The sequence below is a fragment of the Trichechus manatus genome, unplaced genomic scaffold (assembly GCF_000243295.1).
Source record: "Trichechus manatus latirostris isolate Lorelei unplaced genomic scaffold, TriManLat1.0 scaffold00023, whole genome shotgun sequence".
Lineage (NCBI taxonomy): Eukaryota > Metazoa > Chordata > Mammalia > Sirenia > Trichechidae > Trichechus > Trichechus manatus.
In genome coordinates this window covers 16450682-16472416 of record NW_004443959.1, presented here as the reverse complement: position 1 = coordinate 16472416, position 21735 = coordinate 16450682, and the positions used below count along the sequence as shown (strand labels likewise).

At 42.7% G+C, this 21735-nt stretch overlaps 1 protein-coding gene across 1 annotated transcript in view; it reads right to left on the bottom strand.

Moving 5' to 3' along the window:
* ADI1 (acireductone dioxygenase 1) overlaps window positions 1-3611 on the bottom strand; it is a 26245-nt gene extending 22634 nt beyond the window's left edge. Inside the window, exon 1 of the mRNA XM_004373088.2 lies at window positions 3416-3611. Coding sequence (XP_004373145.1) covers window positions 3416-3535 — 120 coding nt within the window. The 5' untranslated portion in view covers window positions 3536-3611. The remainder of the gene's footprint in view (window positions 1-3415) is intronic.
* Between the last annotated feature and the right edge of the window lie 18124 nt (window positions 3612-21735).

Sequence of the window (21735 nt, the reverse complement as noted above, 5' to 3'; positions counted from 1 at the left end):
TGGTGTGAGGTATGGGTCCTGTTTCATTTTTTTGCAGATGGATATCCAGTTTTGCCAGCACCATTTGTTAAAAAGACTGTCTTTTCCCATTTGATGGACTTTGGGCCCTTGTTGAAGATAGCTGACCGTAGGTAGATGGATCTACATCTGGGTTCTCAATTCTGTTCCATTGGAGACCCCCTAAATCTTATAGGCCTTGGCCATAGTAAGGAAAGCCAGGATAACGTCCAACTTCCCTTTCCTCTAGTTATGTGATAGAAAAACTGGCACAACAGCTTTCTCCGCTGGCTAATAAATAAGTAAAACAAAGAAAGAAATGCTCCATGATGCATGTTACCTGGTTTAAGTTAAAGACTGGGGTCCTGCTATTGTCTTATCACCACTGCAGTGCCATCGCTTTTGTGTGGCATTTTCTCACCATGGTCTTGCAGTTCCCACCCAAGTGATTCGCTGGGACTGTGCAAATAAGGTAATTGTGACCCACCAAGGGGATTCGTCAGTTCTGCCATCCCACTAAGCTTAAAAGAGAGCCAATTCCAGAGCATAGAGGATCGCACCACCACCAAGGAAGAACGGCCAAAAGCAGAGCATGTTCTTTGGACCCGAGATACCTGTGCTGGGAAGCCATAACACTGAAGACAGGAAGAAGCAGTGGCAAAGAAATGGTCGTAGGAGAGACCAGCAGGAGATGGTGTGGTGTGCTTCCTGGCCCAAAGAGAAGAAAGCTGAGTGCCTTAGGTCAGGAGGGTTGGTGGTAGAGTAGGGTGCCTCCAGGTACTTGGTGGAGCTAGGTTTGCCAACCCATGGAGCTAACATCTAGAACTGACCATTGTCTGGATGGGTTTGAAGGGCAGCTGGTGAGGACTGCAGACCTCTTTCTAATTCTTCCCCCACTTGGGGAGGAGCTAAGCTACAGGAAACAGGAGCACCAAGAGAGCACTTGAATCAGGAACTAAGTCAGTGTCTCTTCAGAGTCAGGATTTGGCAAAAAATGGAAGCAAACAGCTAATGCACTCCACTGATAACTGAAAGGTTGGCAGTTAGAGGCCACCCAGAGGTGCCTCATAAGGAAGGCCTGGCAATCTACTTCAGAAAAACCAGCCATTGAAAACCATATGCAGCATGGATGGCCTCATCTACACTGAGACCAGAAGAACTAGATGGTGCCCACTTACCACTACTGACCATTCTGATCAGAGCCACAGTAGATGGGTCCTGACAGAATGGGAGAAAAATGTGGAACAGAACTCAAATTCTTAAAAAATCCAGACTTACTGGGCCTGTTGAGACTGGAGGGGACTCCCCAAGCCCATTGCCCTGAGATACTCTTTAAACCTTGAACCAAAACTAACGCGAGTTCACCTTTTAGCTAAATAAGATTGGCTCATAAAATAAAGACTATCACCGTGAGTACTGTACGCCTTTAAAAAATTATTTATGTGAGACCAAACGTTAACAATTACTTTAAAACAAAGATGTGAAGGTAAAAGGGCAGGGGAACTAGGTTAATGGAAACAGAACAACCAGAACTGAAATGAGAATATTCACACATTGTGAGGAATGTAACCAATGTCACTCAACAATTTGTGTAGAAATTGTTGAATGGGAACCTAAACTGCTGTGTAAACCTTCATCAAAAACACAAAATATTATTTAAAAAAAGAAAAAGAAAAAGAAAGCCTTATGGAGCATAGTTCTACTTCTGACACACACAGGGTCACAATGAGTAGGAATCCACTCAAGAGCAACTGGTTGGTTGGGAGCGCAGCTACACCCACCAGCCCTTGGCCAGAATCATCCTTGTTTTAGTTACTTCTGTCTGCTTCTCGACTTCCCCCATCCTTATATGGAGACAGGAGGTGGGTCAGCCTGTTCCCAGGTCAGTCAACACCGAGGCTCCCAAGCCAGCTTCTACCAAAACTTCTACTCAACCTTCTCCAGTAGGGTTGCCAGTTCAAATACGGGACTCTGAGTTAAACTTGATCCTCCAACAACACATGAATCTTTAGTAGGTGTCCCAGCAATACCTGGAACACTGCGTTTCATTTTGTTCACTCAAAACGCAGATTAGCTAAAAGCAAAACTCCCACCCAAAGAATTGATTCAGAGTCACCTCTCAGCCTATCTCAGACCTCGCCTGGTCCTCGCCACTGCAATAAACCTTTGTACCTCATGGCCATTTAAAAATAAACAAGCTGAGATTATCAGGGAAAGTATTACGTAAACACTAATTTTTACTCTTGCTTGAAAGCATGCAAAGTTTTTCTAAAACTAAAATACAGAGCATTTGTATAAAAGGTTCAGGAACAACACTGGTCTACGAAGAGACTGGAGATTAAACCCAGCTTCTTCATCCCATGCTTATAATACTGGCCTTCTTCTGGGGGAAAAAAAATTATTTATGTTCTTCCCGTTTACTAGATCCGTATTTGGTAAGCGAACCTCTCAGAGTAACTTTACAACATTGTAAAAAATTAAGGCGCAATAGCATACCCAGTGTATTGAAGAGAAATAGAGCCTGTCAAATCCTTCCCATATTTCCTATTTCCTAAGGTCGTCTGCCGGCTTTCTTCCCACTACCAGCTTTACTTCCCTAACAGCGCGGGGCGGGGGGGCTCTCCCTAATTGGTCTCCTATACTCAGCCTGCCCAGGTGTCACCGCTAACATTTGGAAAGACCTCTCCGCTATTCCCAGCCCCATTTCCTCCCAGAAGGGCCATGCCCTGTTTAGGGACTTCCGTGATTGCCTTCTCCCCCTTGACTCCAACAGCGCCAACACTGAACTGACTGCCTCATTTTCGGGGTGCTCGCCTCCTCTCTCCCCTCGAAGGCAACTCCAATGAGGCCAGGCTGCTCCTTCACTTCCGGTAACCCACCCGTCCGAACCGAGAGATCCCGGGGCATTTTAATGATGAGCAGCCGAGCTGGCCGGGGGCGTCAGACTAACACAAGGACCCCGTAAGCCTCGAAGCAATTCACACACAAATTCTCCATCCTTCACCCTGCCCCCCGCCCGCCATCAAACCCACCCCCTCCCCACGCGGCAGTCGGGCCCAGCCCCCTGCGAGCATGCGCAGCGCGCCTGGACGCCACGACTGCGGCCACCGCCCCCCCAACCCAGCCCTGCGCCTGCGCCGTCACGGCCGCTGCGGCCCACCCACGTGCCAAGCTGGGGAGTGCGCAAAACACAGAAAACCTGGAGAGGAGACTTAACGTGACGGCCTTCCAACGCCCGCCGGGGACTCTGCCCTTTGCTGTATGCGCCCCTCTTGGAGCTGCTGCAGGAGGACGCACCTCGCATGCCTGCCATGGAGAGGGGAGGCCGGTATCTGTAGCCTTGTAGCGTTACAAAGGTCGAGCTTTACTCCAGCCCCCCTTTCTTGCACTCGGTCTTCCTCCTTTCCTCCCAACGTACTTTCCAGTAAAAGACACCAAGCTGACGCAGTTGCTCCAGGCCGACCGGGCAGTCGGGCTCCAGTCGGTGGGGTTTCCTCTGGTCGTCCGGGGACTCGTCCATATACCACGCTTCCACCATCTTCCCGGCCTCGCCTGGAGAACGCCGGCAAGTTCAAGCGCACTGTCGGGGCACAGCCCGAGCTTGAGCTTCCAGAGCCTCGAGGCGCTGTAGCCCCACCCACCCAGCTCCGCTGTCGGCCCTTTGCCTGACTGTGGCTCCACCCCCAGCCCTGAAGCTCAAAAGCTCAGTACTGTCCACGTGCTGTTTTATTCTTGGCAGAGCTTCACAGGGCCGTAAGGTAATGGATGCTACTCAGTTCGTTGCGTTTGTAAGCGTGCTATTCTTTTGGTGGAACACAGGCAAATGCCTTATGTTATTTGGGGCTACTGTCATCTTCGGAGAGCCCTGGTGGTGCAGGGCTGCTAACGAAAAGGTCAGCAGTTGGAACCCACCACCAGCAGACGTTTCGTGGGAGAAAGATGTGACTGTAAACATTACAGCCTTGGAAACATTATGGGGCGCTTCTGCTCTGTCCTGTAGGGTAGCTATTAGTGTTGGAAACCTTACGGGGCAGTTCTACTCTGTCTTCTAGGGTTGCTATGAGTTAGAAGCTACTCCACAGCAAGGGGTCTGGACTTACCCCTTTGACCTTCACCTTCATAACTCTTGTGAGACAGACTGGATTAAGCAATTTCTGTTTTACAACAATGAAAGCAAATGTCAAAAAAAATTAAATGTTTTCGTTAAACTCATGCAGCCGATACGGAGCACAGCTGTGGTTTGAAGCCAGCTCCGATCACCGCATAGGCCTTTACCCCGCAAAGTATTGTGCAGGGTAATACATTGCCGTCTCCCGCCCCACCCCACCCCATTCCCCAAATTTTTGAGTATCAACTGTCTGCTCTGCTACCCTGTAATCTTAAACTACCCCCATCTCCTCTTTTTTTCCCATTAGCCTTCCCCATATACTGTGTTGTAGTCTAGAGTAACAAGCTTCCCCTTCCCGATTGTGAATTTCTTACCAGTTTAGCTGATAACGGGGAAAAACCCAGTTGCTCCATCAGCCTAGATTTATGTTTTCAAGGCAATGAACCACAGATAAGCAGATTATCTCAGCCAGTGCCGAAAACAGGGAGTCAAGCAGCTGGAAAGTCTGCAGAATGTTAACTAGACTGTCCACGGGAAGCACATCCCCAAAGCCTACAATCGACTCTAGGACTTCCAGAAATGTTGTACAGAAAACACATTTATTTCATCTCTGTTTGCTTGCTCTAGTGACTTTGCAAATATCGTACGCACACCCTTTTTCTGCTGCACTTCATAGCAAAGCTTCGGGAGTGAATTCTCTGCTGGCAGTCTTGCCTCAGATCACTTTCTCTGCTTAACACACTCCAGTCAATAAGGCTTCAGTTCTCACCACTCTATCGAGACTGCTCTCACAAGATCCCTGAGGACTTCTCTATCACCAAACCCAATCATGACACTTCTGCTCTTAGCAGCATCCCTCACAGTTGCCCCCTCCCTTCTTGGAACATTTTCTTCTCATTTTCCTTCAATTCACTGGTTACTTTCTCCCAGTCCCCTTTCTAGTTCTTTCTCTTTTGTATGGCCACTATGTTTTGGAGTGTTCCAGGACACTCTCCTTGTCTTATTCTCTCACCTACACTCTAGGTGACTTTATTTAGTCCATAATACGCTGATGACTCCTACTTCCGCTATCTCCAGCCTGGACCTCTTTCCTGAACTACAAACTTAATCCAACTTGGTATTGTCACAAAAATGACTGATAAGTATCTCAAACCTAACATGGCCAAAACAGAACTCTTGATTCCCTGAACACAGCCAAACATGTTTCTCCCTAGCCTTCCCCATCTTAGAAAACAGCAGTACCAACCACCCAGTGGCTTAAGCCAAAAGTCTATGGGTCTTCCTATTCTCTTTCTCTCACCCAGTCCAACCTTTCATCCAATCCAATCCAATCCAACCCAACCCAACCCAACCCAACCCAACCCAATCCATCAGCAAATCCTGTTGCCTTCACCTTCAAAACATACCACAGATCCATTCACTTCTCTCCATCCCAACTGTTTCCACCCTCGCCCAAGCCCCCATCTTTTTTCTTGCCTGATGAAACTGACTACATAAATTTTCTCCCTGCTTCCATTTCTGCTCCACTGCAATCCATTCTATGTAAAGCAATCAGAGTGCCTTTTTAAAAATACAAACCATATGATCTCGCTTCTCTGTTTTAACCTTCAGTGGCTTTCCTCTGAACTCAAAATACTAACTTTGTCCTAGCTTCCAAGGCCTGTGTTATTTGGCCCCTGCCCCCCTCGCCAGCCCCATCTCCTTTCCCATCATGTTCTCTGATATTCAGACACTCTGGCCTTTCAGTGTCTTCATCCCATGATCCTCCTTGCCTCAAAGCCTTTTCCCATGACATTTTTCCCACCTTAAATGTTCTTCCTTCCTCCAGTTACTTTTCTGCTATATGTACTTTCTATTTCAACTTAAATATCTCTGCCTTAAGGAAGCCTTCTCTGTCCACTCCCTACCCAGTTAGGTGAGAGCTCCCTGATAGACCCTTTCGTGGTGCTTGTTAGAGTTTGTAATGATTTGTTTGATTATCTCCACCATGAGACTGTAAACTCCATGTTTATGGCACTTGCTGAATGAACTTGTCTGTATTGCCAATGATTACACATACCTTGAGTTCAGAGACTATGTCATATTAGTCTTTCAATGCCCAATGTGTCTTATATAGTAGACACTTAATTTTAAAAAAGTCTGTTGAATGAAAATTGAAGGGATGGGATGAGAAACACTCCAAATAATCTTCACAGCATTACTCTAAGTGCCCTCCTAACCCAAATCTAATGCTTATTTTGTCATTCCTTAAAAAATAATAATGACTATGATAACAATAATAATAATAAAGCACTTACTATGTACTGGATAATATTTTAAGAGTTTTATGTATATTATTTCATCTCACAGTCACCTTATGACGTAGATACTATTTATTATTCCCATTTTAAAGATGAGGTAACTGAGACCCAGACCCTTTAAGTAACTTGCCAAGGTTACATGACTAGATAGTGACAAAGTTGAGATTTGAACTCAGAGCCAGTCCAAAAGTCTATATACATAACTGCTAAAATATAGTTCATAGCAGCCATAAAGAATAATGATGAATTCTCGAAAAATAATGTGGATGAATCTGAAGGACACGATGCTGAGTGAAATAAGTCAATCACGAAAGGACAAATGTTATATGATCTCACTCTTACAAGAAGATAAGAATAGGTGTATATACAGAGACTAACATTCATTGGTGGTTACCAGGGATGGGTGGGGAGGGAGAGGGAATCACTGTCTAGATAGTAGACTTTCGTTATTTTTGGTGATGGGAAAGGTAGCACTGAATGTGGGTGATGTATGCACAACCTGACCAAGATAAATTACATCACTAAGAAGTACTCAAGAGAAAAAGACGTTTTTGGTAAAAAATATGACAATTATAACTTTGCAACAATACCAACAACAACCAAGAAGTGTATGTATGGTTACATATGTATATACACATATATGTGTATGAGTATGTATATGTGTGTACACGTGTGCACAGATAGATGTATCTATATGTAAGTGTATGTACATTTATGTGTGTGCATGCATGTATATTCATATATATAATAAACCACATAGTGTGCACAGTTATGGATACTTCTTAGACATAACTAAACACCTTGTGTGATTAGTTTTCTGAGTTTTAAGGCTTAGGAGCATAGTCTCATGGGACAACTCAGTCAATTGGCATAATATAGTTCATAAAGTTTATGTTCTACATCCTAGTTTGGTGAGTAGTGTCTAGGGTCTTAAAAGCTTGCCAGCGCCATCTAAGATACCACTACTGGTCTCTACTCATCCAAAGCAAAAGAGAAAGAAGGAAACCAAAGACTGAGAGAAGAAACTAATCTACAGGACTACTAGTCAATGCAAACCACGGCCTCATCTACCCTGAGACCAAAAGAACTGTGTTCAACTACCACTACCGACTGTTTTGATCAGAATGGCCACAATAGATGGATCCTGATAGAATGGGAACAAAATGTGGAACAGAACTAACATTCTTAAAAAGTCCAGACTTACTGTACCGGTTGAGACTAGGAGACTCCACGAGACTATCACCCTGAGATACCGTTGAAACCTTGAACTGAAACTATCCCCTGAGATCACCCATTAACTAAATAACAGATTGGCTCATAAAATAAAGAATATCACCTGTGAGTACTGCAGTCCTTTAAAAAATCATCTATGTGAAACTAAATGGTCAACAATTACTCTAAAGCAAAGATGAGAAGGTAAGGGGCCAGGGAAACGAGATTACTGGAAATAGAGCAATCAGAATTAATGACAATGTTGACACATTGTGAAAAATGTAACCAATGTCACTGAACAATTTGTGTAGAAATTGTTAAATGGGGATCAATTTGCTGTGTAAACTTTCACTGAAAATACAATATAATATTTTTTTAGAAAATTATATATGTGTATATACAGTGCAAGAAGTAATGATACCGATATCATTCAGTAGTAGAATTACCTTCATCTTTAAGAGTGCTTCCAATTCCCCACCCAGGCTGCATCAGTACAAAACAGTTATGGCATCTGTCTTAAGCAGATGTCTTTTTTTTTTTTTTTTCCCATTGGGGGATGAGGGGAGCTGTTTTATGCCATAAAAAAATACCTTTGGAAAAACAAGATAACCAGGATGCCCTGAAGTTTATCAAAGAAACCAAGAATTTGCTTCCAGAACCAGTTCAAGCGGGCAGAATCAAATAAGAACAGCACTCATTATTCTCATACGGACATTGCTGGCCCACAGAATTCCCCGTTTGAAGAGGAATTCTTCGAACTTGAACTATTTCTTCCAGAAGAATACCCAGAGGCAGTCCAAAAATGTGACCAGAATTTATTACCCTAGTGTATACAACCTGCGAAGAATCTGTTTAGATGCTTTGAAAGGCAGGAGGACCCCATCATTGCAAATCTGCACAGTATTGTTATCCATCCAGGATTTGTGAAGTGCTCCCAATCCAGTGGGTCCGTTAACAAACCATGTAGGGATATATCAGAGCAGTAGAAGACCAAGGAAACATAAGCTATTGAAACTTGTAGACCATGGACAAGACTGTACCAAGGGTTGGCAAACTTTTTCTGTAAGAGGCCAGATAGTAAATAGTTTAGGCTTTGTGGGCCAAGAGGCAAAATTGAGGCCACAGCCTTGAACCAAATCTGGCCTTGAAGACCCTATAAAGCAGTTTTTCTTTGACACGTGGAGTCACCAGTCAGAATCAACTCAATAGCAACTAACAACAACAAAATACTACTACCAGTCTCATCAGAAAAGTCTAAGTATTGGAAAGCTGTCAAGCTCACAAGACAGGGAAAAGTTTCCCAAAATTCTAATTTTCTTTTGAAAGCTTCAATTTTATTATTGCCAATACATACTGTCAATTGTTTTTCTGGAAGTGACCTGCTTATTTAGTTCATTTTCGAGAAAATGTCTGCCAAATATCCGTGTCTGGAAGACCAGCTATTCAGTGGCTAGTTCTGCTCTAAACTCAATCACTCAGGTGCTTTTCTTCAAGACAACCATCATCCTTCAGTATGCAGCAGAAATGCTTTAGGTATACTTCCCATTTCATTAGAGAATATTACAAAGATGTCTACTCAAGGGTCAAGATTTAATAAAATTAATAATTTTTACTGTTTCATCAAGGGCATTCTTAAATAATCTTTTTTTTTTTCTTTTTTTCAGTTTAAACGGCCAGAGTGTGAAAAACCTAATGACTACTGGTATTGGTTTGTGCCATAGCATGAGTCCTGCTAAGGCACCAACAATTATATCCATCATCGATTTTGCACCATTAGTGCCAACCTCAAGACAGTAAAGAGGCAAGTAGTGTCTTAGTGTTATTATAAAAGTAGTTTTAACTTCGTGCACCCCTTACTTTAAGAATGTCAACTCAGAGTATTAGTCAAGGTACTTTAGGTTGCAGGTGAGATAAGTCTAATAACAAGTTGCTGTTAAACCAGCAGCCCTCCACCAAAAAACAGAACAAAACAAAGACATATTGGCTCACACAACTGAGAAGAGTTAGAGTGGATCTTGCCTCAGTCATGACTAGATTCAGAACTCAAAGAATGTTATCATCTCTCTCTCTCTTTCCAATCTCTATTCTATTTTCTCTGCGTGTTGGCTTAATTTTCCTCTCCTGTAAGGAGCTGTCTGAATTTGTCAACAAACCAAACCCATTGCTGTCAAGTCGATTTTGACTCATTGTGACCCTACAGTACAGAGTAGAACTGCCCCAGAGGGTTTCCAAGGAGCAGCTGGTGGATTTGAACTGCCAACCTTTTGGTTAGCAGCCAAACTCTTAACCACTGTGCCACCAGGGCTCCGTGTATATCACCAGTAACTCTAAAATTACAATGGCTTGTAATTCAGGGGAAAAGAGGTATCTTACATGGTGTCCAGATTTCAAACGTCATGGAAGAATTCCAGGTGGCCCATGTGCCCACCCCTTAGAGCTCTACTAGAGCCGGAAGTTCAGGTGCCACAATACCTGGGCCAGAAGAGGTACCCACCCCTGCAGCCAGTGGAGGAGACACTGCTTGCCAGCCCCATCCGAGACTCATGATTGGCGTAGGGAAAGAGCCATATTCCTGAGATGGGAGTGAAAAGGGTGCTGAGCAGACCAACACAAAAGATGCTCACTGAAAATACTAAACTGCCAAGCTTCTCCTACTTTTCAAATGTTTCTAACAGAGACTAAAAGGAGCCAGCAAAACTGCTCTAAACCAGACATTCTCGTCTGTGTCTTCAGGTCCTCTATGCTTCACGGCTGAAAACCAGCTCCATGCAATGCCAGTGCAAAATCAATTCTCCATAGAAGCCTGCGTGTAAACTACTTATTTTGTTAGGGCCAAAACTGAGTTAATGTCTTCTCAATGGAACAACCTAGAGGGATTTCTGGAAAATATAGAAAATGTTGAGGGAGAATGAGGTATAATAAATAATGGAAGACATAACAATAGCTACAAGCTACATAGGAGCACCTGGATAAAAACCATTGTTTCAAGAGCATTCTGAAAGAAAGAGCTAAAATCAAGTTTGCTGTGGAAAGCAAGGGTCTCTATAAATAAATTTACGGTTAAAAATAAGACCTATATAATGAAAACCAATGATACTGCCCCATATCCTACAAGTCAAGTTCACTAAAAGAATACGCAGAATGACGAGAGACATTAATAGAATCCTGTGTCAGAGACACACCTAATACTAAATATGAAAAAAATCCAAAATATTATCCAAAATTACATTACCAAATATTGACAATTAATGAAGCGAGGTTATGGAGCTATGTGGAGGTTCATTAAACTATTCTATTTTTGTGTATATTTGAACATTTCCAGTAAAAAGATTTTTTAAATATTAGTTATCTATCTATGAATTCAGAAACAAGCCGTCTGTGAATGTAAATTTTCTTAATTAAAAAAAGGAGTACAGGTCTGAATTTCTTAACAAAGAAGCACATTCAGAAACAGCGACCTAGGGGCCAGAGTCAGCAAAATTTTGTTCAAACTAATTTAAAGGAAAACCTTTTTCTTGGTCTTAATACATCTTTGAAGTAATGATAGAAGACATTCATAAAACTCTGAGCTCTTTGTCCTGGGGGAAAAATGTAGGCTTATTTACAAAATATCAGTAAATTATCCCAAAATATCACGTTTTCACGATCAAAATAAAGTCACGTTATTCCAGCATGAGGCAACCTACCTCATTCTTCATTCTGTAGATTATATTCAGGATCATACTGTCCCCTGGATAATTCATTCATTGCTCCAATATGACAACATTTCCCAAAATGTGTTCCCTGCCACCTATGTTGAGGGAAATGAATAGCAAAACAGACTTCTGAGGTTAAAAAAAAAGAAGTTTGGTAAATCCTGCATATACTGTGTCCATTCTGAAAAGTGGCAAGGCTTGTAACTATGAACTTAGTTAATAATTACACAACTTTTTCCCATTTGAGGGTAAGCGTCTATTAATTCCATAGAACATTCTTCGGTAAACACTGATGTTGGGACCGGGAGAGGGTGGGGACGAACACCAAAACAACTAAAATAAGTATTAAGAAACAGACACATTGTTCCATGCTGAATCCTCTTAGTAATAAAAAAAACAAAACACAAGAATGTATAAGTAATAGATACCAAAATTTGAAAGATAAGGATAGATTTTCCAGAAAGCAAATATCACTTAGATGAAAGTAAACTTTTGCCAACATGATAGATTCTCATCAGTCAAGTATCCAGCTGCATGCATCAAATGATATATGTGGCACTTCCTAAACAACGAATACCCCAGACATTGGGATCTGATTTTCCAAAGTCATCACCGTTGTATTACTGCCCCCTCGCCCAAACATGATGTACATGAGCCAAACTATTCCGTACATAGTCACAAGAAACCATCATGAGGCATCTCATACTGGTGAGGACAAATATAGTCACACTCTGTTACTTCTCCAAAAACCCTACTAGTGGGAAGCTCAGTATCTTCCTGAGGTCTCTTCCAGTCACCCTTGGCCCAAGAGCTATGCATCATCCAAGAACACCGGGGCCTTACTTTGTCTGAAGGAGTTGGGGAGGGACGCGGTACATCTCGGTTGTGATTTGATCATGACCTCACAGCAGCCCCAGCACAGCTCCTTTCCCCAACCCTGCCAGCACCATCTCCCACCCTCCATTCTGAATCTGCTCGCTCTGCCCCAGCATCCCCCATTTCAGCTGATTGCTTCCATCTGGTTTTCTGCTGTGCTCACACTCTTAAGATTCATACTTCTGTGTATTAATTCATCCAAGAATATTTACTGGGCACCAACTCTACGCCAGGTACTGTTCTAGATCCTGGGTATACAACAGTGGACAAAGAGTAAAAAAAATCTGCCTTCGAGGAGTTTGAATGTTAGTGGGGGAGACAAAAACCCAAGTAACATAGCATGTCAGATGGGGGTAAGTGCTATGTAGGAATGTGACACAGGTAAAGAGGAATATGGTATGTGTGTGTGAGAGAGACTGTGTGAGATGAGAGAGGGGACAGAAGGAGAATTGCAATTTTAAGTGGAGTGGTCAGGGAAAGTTTCAGCATTAAAATCATGTTTGAGCAAATACCTGAAGGAAAGAAGAGTGTTCCAAGTGGAAGGAAGAGCAAGTACAAAGGCCCTGTGGCCACAGAGTACTTGATAGCAGTGGGGCCAGAGTGGAGTGAGTAAGGGGAGAGTAGTAGGAGATAAGGTTAGGGCCATGTAGGGACTTGTAGGCTATACTAAAGACTGTGGCTTTACTCTGAGTGCAATGGGAGCTTGGCGCAGAGGAGCAACGTGATGTGACTTGGGTTTCAGAAGGATCATGCTGGCTTCTGTGTTGAGAATTGCCTGTGGAGAGGTAAGATGGAAGCAAGAAGGAGACCAGTTAGGAGACTATTGTAATTGTCCAGGCAACAGATATTGGGTGGTTTGGGCCAGGATGCAGCTGTGGGAGCGATGAGAATTGTCAGATTCTGGATTCATTCTGAATGAACAGCCAACAAGATGTAATGATGAAATGGGCATGAGGTATGAGAGAAAGAGAGGGGTCAAGAATATGCCAAGGTTCACGGCCTAGCAACTGGAAGGATGGAGTTGAAATATGTTAAAACAGGGAAGACTGTATGATTTTGGGTAGGGGGCAAAATCAAAGTTTGGTTTTGAACATGTTCTCTTTGAGATGTCTGTTAGGTGTTTCCTCTGACGGCACAGTGGTTAAAAGCACTCGGCTGCTAACCGAAAGATCGGCGGTTCGAACCCACCGGCCCTCTGTGGGAGAAAGATGTGGCAATCTGCTTCTATAAAGGTTACACCCTTCGAAACCCTATGGGGCAGTTCTACTGTGTCTTGCAGGCTCACTGTGAGTTGGAATCAACTTGACAGCAGTGGGTTTGGTTATTAGGTGTCTAAATGGAGATATTGAATAAACAGATACACATGTCTGAAATTCAGAGGAGAATTCAGACTGGAAATACTGTGTATATTTGGGAGCTGTCAGTGTATGTATAATAGTTAAACCAGTCCCCATCGAGTTGATTCTGATTCATGGTGACCCCATGTGTGTCAGAGTAGAACTGTGGTCCATAGGGTTTCCAATGGTTTATTTTTCAGAAGCAGATCACCAGGCCTTTCTTCCGAGGCACTTCTGGGTGGACTCTAACCGGCAACCTTTCAGTTAGCAGCCAGGTGTGTTAACCATTTGCATCACCCAGGGACTGCATAGAAGTTAGAGCCAGATAAATGGATGAGCTCATCTAGAAAGCAAACATAGAGAATAGGGCTGAGCTCTGAGCCCGACAGAAATTCCATGTGAGTGATTTGGGAACGAGAGAGAGCCAGGAGGACACTGTTTTCTTCTGAATACCCTTCTTGCTCTTGACTCCAGCCTTGCTCCCAACACTGACTTGCAGTTCTTCCCTGGCTCTGTGGTTGCCCTCCTAGCTCAGACCAAGGAAGCTCCACTCAGGTTTAGCACAAGTGCCTAACTGTTTGCGAGAGGTAATCTGAACAACGATGGCAATTAAAGGGGCAGACTATAAACCCAGGAACTCCAGTTCTCAATCCAATGTTCTTCTTTAAAATTAATTTTTACTTGTACTTATTTGTATCAAACATGTAATACTAGTTAGTTGAGAAAAATTAGAAACAGTAAGTCACAAATTTTAAAAGAACAAATGTTTTAGGTTGTCCATAATCTCACCACCTATGGTTACCACTGTTAATATTTTGCTATGAAATCTTCCAGATTTTTGTCTATGTATCTAGACTAATTTCCGAGGGCTGCCAGACAAAGTGCCATGAAATTGGTGGCTTAAAACAATAGAAATGTATTCTCTCACAGTTTAGAGCCTAGAAGTCCAAGATGCGCCACACTCCCTCTGAGGTTCTGCGGAAGAATCTGTTCCATACCACTCTCCTAGCTTCTGGTGGCTTCCAGCAAGTCTTGGCATTCCTTGTCTTGCAGCTTCATCACTGCAATTTCTGCCTTCGTCTTCACATAGCTGTCTTCATCCTGAGTCTGTGTCTTTGTGTTTCTTCTTATAAGGATGCCAGTCATATTGGTTGTGATCCATAGGATTTTCATGGGATAATTTTCAGAAGTAGATTGTCCGGCGTTTCTTCCTAGTCTGTCTTAGTCTCAAGCTTTGCTGAAACCTGTTCACCATGGGTGACCCTGCTGCTGTCTGACATACTGGTGGCTTGGCTTCCAGTATCATAGCAACACGCAAGCCACCACAGCATGACAGACTGACCGATGAGTGGTGGAACATGGCGCAGGCCCAGGCAACATTTTCTTCCGTTATACATCAGGTCACTATACTGGAGCCGACTCCATGGCAACTGATAACAATAATAACGACTCATATTGAACTAAGGGTCCACCCTACTCCAGTATGACTTCATTTTAACTATACCCTAGAGGGAATATAGATCCAACTGAGACCCTGGTTACATAGACCAAAAAAAAACTCCCCCAAAATAGGCGTCTTACAGGAACTCACATTCCAATTGGAGAAACAAGTAAGAAGGAAATAATTATAAAACAGTAAGAAAACTTCCATGAGCCCAGAGGTCCCAAAAGTTTCTGAATTTACTGCATCCTTAATGCTTCAATAATTTATGACCTCTCCTAGATAAAAAGAAATACCTAACAGTTCCTTTATGAAGTAATTACGGTGAAAAAACTTAATAAATATTTATACCCTGTCTTGTAACAGGAATACCACAAATGGGTAGCTTTAAAGAACAAGAATTTATCTTCTCACAGTTCAGAGACCAGAAGACAGAACTCAGGGCCTGGCTCTAGGGGGAGGTCCTTCTTGTTTAGCCTTTTAGCCTCTACAAGCTAATGGCAATCCTTGGGGTTCCTGGGCTTCTAGATGCCTCTGCTATGTGTGTCTGTCTTCATATTGTGTCTTCCCCCGCTGTGGTATTTCTGTGTCTATTCTGCTCTTTTTATAACACAGAAGTGATTAGGTTTATGACCCACTCTACAATGCAACAACCTTATAATAAAAGAAAAACCCCTATTTCCAAACAGGGTCATAATCAACCCATATTTTGGGGGTAGGGGCAACAATTCAATCCATCACATGTCCTAACAATTTAGTAGCTGTCATAGATTAAGTTGTATACCCCAAAAAGATACAGTGAAGTCTTAACCTTGCACCTGTGAATGGGACCTGGTTTGGAAGATAGGGTCTTTCTTTGAAGATGTTATCAGTTTAAGTCGTATTGGAGCAGGCTGGGTCCTCGTTCTAATCCCTTCTGAATGGTATCTTATAAAAGGGAACAGTGACATTGGAGAGAATGACACACACAGGGGAAGCCAGATGCCATGTCGTCGTTGTTGTTAGCTGCCTTCAATCTGGCCCCTAACTCATGGCGATTCCATGCACCGTGGAACTAAATGCTGATCAGTCCTGCACCATCCCCATTATTGGCTGAGGATTGAACCCTTGTCATCCATAGGGCTTTTGTTGGCTGATATTTGGAAGTACATCTCCAAGCCTTTCTTCCTAGTCCGTCTTAGTCTGGAAGCTCTGCTGAAACCTGTTCAGCATCATAGCAGCACACAAGCCTCCACTGACAGAGGGTGTGGCTGCGTATGAAGTGCATTGGTCAAAAATGGAACCCAGGTCTTCCACCCAGAGGAAAAGAATTCTACCACTGAACCACTAATGCGCCAGCAATGGAAGCAGGTGTGTCTAAAAGCAGCAAAGGAACGCCAAGGATTGGCGGCAGTCGCCAGAAACTAGGGGAGAGGCGTGAACAGTTCCTGTCTCAAAGCCCCCGGAAGGAACTGACGCGCCTGAGACTCTGACTTCTAGCCTCCAGAACTGTGAGAAAATGAAGTTCTCTAAAGCCACACAGTTTGTAATATTTTGTTACAGCAGCTCTGGGAAACTAAGACATAGTCATTTGAAAAAATAATACACAGATATCAAAAGAAAAAAACACGGTTATTTGATTCTCAAATAACCACAATTACTTACTGCTGGGACGCGCACACATATGGACCCTATGCCACTTTGCAAACTTTGGAATCAGATTAGACATGTCACCCTCACTTCCTGTTCCACACTGACTTTTATAAGGTACTTGCTTTTTATCAGGCAACCCCAGAAAATCCCTGCTTCACAAAGATTTGATGTTGTCAAAAGGACTTGTAGTGTAATTTGATGTTGAAAACGTGAACTGCCTCAAGGTAGTAGTTTGTGCAGTGTCCGACGGATGTTTCTGTTCTTTTCCTCAAACATTTAAAATACCCTGTAGCACCCCTGTGAGTTCACCGCTGCACTCTGGACTACCTCGGTGCGTAGACTGGGAAAAGCAGGAGCCGCCACTCAGTGACTGCTGCCAGACTGTGAAACTCCAAACCAAAAAAAAAGCCGTGCCTTCGAGTAGATTCCAATTCATAGCAACCACTCTAGGGGGTGCTTAAGTTATTCACATTTTATTTAGGTGAAGGATGTCCTGGAGTTGTGCAACACCACACCCATGGATCTCACAGAGGGATGGCAGGGAAAATCTCCTGGATACAGTCATACATACCCTGTAAGACTTAGAACATTTCAGGAAGTAGCAGTAGCGTTAGAAAAGGCAAGGAGTAGTGAGGGAGTCTAGTGGATCTGGGAAACCAGTTGAAGCAAGAGTTGGAGAAGGGGTATGAGAGGCAGAGTGTGGACAGTGAGGAGGGGAATTCCAGGGGTCCTGTTGCTTTAAAAGCATATTTATGATATAACTATTCCTTTCATAATGCAACTATGGAAAATAAACTCAACAGTGTACTTTTAGATGGTAGGTATATGCCAAAAAGAAATATGAGAAAGCATTATAAAATTTAAAAGGTTGAGAAACACATCTAATAGAAAATACTTTGCTCTGATGCAGTCTGTCACCCCTGCTTTTCCATTGTTATTTAACATTGTTCAGAAGAGCAAGACAATGCAATTAGACATGAGACTGTAGTATAGGAAAGAAGAAACTAAATGATTATTTAGTAGCAAATGAGAAAGACCTGTATACCTGGAAAACTCAAGGAAATTAATGGAAAACATTTTAGAAATAAGGAGTCTGTGGGTGGCACAAATGGTTAAGTGTACAGCTGCTAGCTGAAAAGTTAGAGGTTTAAATCCACCCAGAGGCGCCTTGGAAGAAAGGCCTGGTGATCTACTTCCAAAAGGTCATAGCCATTGAAAACCCCACGGAGTGCAGTTCTACTCTGAAACAAATGGGGTCAACATGAGTTGGAATCAACTGGACGGCAACTGGTTTTAGAAATAGTAAGAGCTCAGAAAAGAGGGTATAACAAAATTAATGTTACGAAAGACACTGGCTTCCATACGTAAACAATAATCAGTCTTAAATAACTGCGTTAAAAAGCTGATTGACTTGGTTTAAACTTAATAGCAATTTGGAAGATACTGTAGGGATACTGCTTCTCTTTCTGCACTACCCTAAAGAAGGCTTGAATAAACAGAGCACTGTATCACCTTCCTTAGGTAGAAAGCCATAATACAAATGGCCGATAAATTTATTAAAAGGTGACCAACCTCTACAGAAATTTTAAAAAAGTAAATTATAGCAACGAGTCTGAAGAAGAACTTAGCAAAGATGAAAAAGAATATTACTAGAAGGGTGTAGGGAACCCCCCACATACACATTTTGAATGGGTATATTTGACTCATAAATTTCTCTCTTTCAGGATCACTATGGTTTCAAGGGCAACTAAGTAAGGTGTCCCATCCCTCCATGTTGATCAAATCTTAGGGTAGATTATAACTGGTCTTCTTTCACCCTATCTTTGTAGAAGAAAGTTCTCACGCCCTTAGCTCAGAAAGGAAAAATGACAGCTCTTTTTCTCATGTGATCTCTATGGAGGTTCGGAGAACAAGTGCAAATGGGAGTTGGTAAGAAGAGGGTAAATCCTAGGTCTTGACCACCACGGGCACAGTATGATACTCCTAACCACAAGCTAATTCATATCTTTGTTCACAAAGAGGTACTGGGTGAATCACACCAAATCTATCGCTACTAATAATAAGCCCCCAAACGTACGCCCTTCTGAAGGTGAGTCAGCAATCCAGCCGTATATAAAGGATATATATAGAATCATGGCAACATGGTAGCCAAGGAGGTATTACTGAAGGATCCAAGAGTCTCTTCTAAAGTCTTTTTTTTTTTAATTGTGGTAAAACTTACATAAAATCCACCATTTTAACCATTTTAAAGTGTACAATTCAGTAGCATTTAGTATATTCACAATATTATGCAACCATCACCAATGTCTAGTTCTAGAACATTTTAGTCACCCAAAAAAGCCACATACCCATTAGCACCCCATATTCCTCCTCATCCCCAGCCACTGGCAGGCACTAATCTGCTTTCTGTCTCCAGAGATTTGCCTTTTCAGGATATTTCACATAAATGGAATCATACAATATATAGTCTTGGGTGACTGGCTTCTTTCACTTAACATGTTTTCAAGGTCCATCCATCCTTTTTAAGTCTGAATAATATTCCATGGTATGGACATACCACATTTTGTTTATCAGTTCAACAGCTGATGGACATTTGAGTTGTTTTCACCTTTTGGTGATTGCAAATAGTGCAATCTATTTCAATTGAAATTCATATTGCAGTTTTCTGTCTTTTTACAAAATCATATAATCTTCTGTAAGACTATTCACCAGAAACTGGTGGGTTTCTCTTGTGAAGAAAAAAATAATTATCTGACAACAGTGAGGTGGTGTTTCAAGATGAATTTGCACACTTAAAGGCCCTGAGATTTTTAAAAAATTAAAAATTGAACAAGGCTATTTATAATCCTGGAGCAAATTAATGCTGAGAAAGGCCACTAGATCCTTTCTCAATCATGTCCAAGTTTTTGTTTGAACATTGTTTTCTCTACAGCCTTTTGAAAAAAACATAAATGGTGCTCTTCAGTGGGTCCAGATAACTTCTCAAACCCTTTCTTCTTTTGATTCCATTTCTTTTTCAATTTCATTCTCTTGCTACCCAATAATCTCAGTACAGTACTTGCCCATTAGATTAAAACAACAACATAACAGAATGAAAAGAAAATCTTTTGTCGTAATTATCTACTGCTGCTATAACAGAAATACCACACAAGTATGGCTTTAACAAACAGGAGTTTACTCTCACAGTTCAGCAGGCTGGAAATACAAATTCAGGGTACCAGCTCCAGGGGAAGGCTTTCTCTCTCTGTCGGCTCTGGGGGAAGGTCTTTGGCATCAATCTTCCCCTGGTCTAGGAGCTTCTCAGCGCAGGGACCCCGGGTCCAAAGGATGTGCTCCCCTCCTGGTTCTTCATTCTTGGTGGCATGAGGGCCCTTTGTCTCTCTGCTCGCTTCTCACTTTTATATCTCAAAAGAGATTGACTCAAAATACAACTTAGGCTTGTAGATTGAGTCCTGCCTCCTTAACATAACTGCCTTTAATGCTGCCTCATTAACACAGAGGCAGGATTTACAACACAGGAAAATCACATCAGATGACAAAATGGAGGACAACACACAATACTGGAGATCACAGCCTGGCCAAGCTGACATACATTTTTGGGAGACAATTCAATCCGTAACACCTTTCGTAGTGAAAAACGACAAACATACACAAAAGTAGGGAGAATTAATTGCAGGATGCACCCTCACAAAGCCAGCAGACTTTTTGCTGAAGTTGGGTATGAGAAATTGAGAAATTAGTCTACTGATCAACTGAAATTCATATTGCAGTTTTCTGTCTTTTTACAAAATCAAATAATCTTCTGCAAGACTATTCACTAGAAACTGGTGGGTTTCTCTTGTGAAGAAAAAAATAATTATCTGACAACAATGAGGTGGTGTTTAAAGATGAATTTGCACACTTAAAGAAAGGCCCTGAGATTTTTTTAAAAACTAAAAATTGAACAAGGCTATTTATAATCCTGGAGCAAATTAATGCTTAGAAAGGCCACTAGATCTTTTCTCAAATGTACCCTTTCTCCTGGCTTGGGGGACCATGTTACCACCTATCTCATCCAAATGCCACGCTAAGGTGGAGTTGATAGCTTCTGCAGCACATTGGGTGCCACAATCCATCATAAAGGTGCCCTCAGGGCAGCCAGTTAGGGAATGGGGTGGCCTGAGCCCCTGGGCCTTGAGCAGCTTTGTCTCCAGGGCTCCTAGGAGGACTCGAGCTCAGCAGGATCAGATGGCCACAGACCAGCAGGATGAGCAATGTCAGCAAACGGTGTTCCGGTACAATGTGCTGAACGTGGCCGAGTGCTAGATAACATCTACTTCAGCAGTGACAACACGTCGCCCCTTCATGGACGTGGACCTGGGGAGCTGCCGGAGGAGCTCACGTTCCACGGGCCAAGGAGCAAGGAGAGCAGCTCGAGGTGTGGTGGTTTAGGGGTGAGCATGGAGCGGGAAGTCTTGGTGCGTCTCCTGGGGAGCCTGGCCCCCAGCAGTAGCCCTCACTCTGCATTTTGGAAACTTCTTCTCGTGGCTAATAGGTCCTTTTCTTGTTGTTAGGCGCCATCAGGTTGGTTCCGACTCCTAGTGACCCGACGTACAACAGAACGCCGTCCGCCCTGCGCCTTCCTCTTAGTGAGCTGGAGAGTAGCTGCAGGGGGAGGACACTGAGTATGCGTGGTTCCGACTCATAGTGACCCTACGTACAACAGAGCGCCGTCGGGCCCTGCGCCTTCCTCTTAGTGAGCTGGAGAGTAGCTGCAGGGGGAGGACACTGAGCATGCGTGGTTCGCGCTTGAGAGCTTTCGCGGTATTTTAAAATTCTTGACATGAAAATGTTTGAATGGATACAAAATCCAATTTCAACTTTACATTTGTCAATGAAAGGAGAGTTGTTTAAAAATTTTATCACCTATTTTTGTGTAGAGTTTCTTGTCGTTGGTGACTATCAAGAATTTGAAGAGATCATCTCTAAAAAGTCTAGATTGGGAACTGCCCACAGCCATTTTAATCATAACCCTGGTATAAAAAGATGTGTTCCCAGGCATTTCTCATTAAATGTTTTGCAGGGCATTTATTTGCAAGTTTTATACAAAATAATATTCATCATATTTCCTAATACTTTGTATTTTACTTTTTGTATA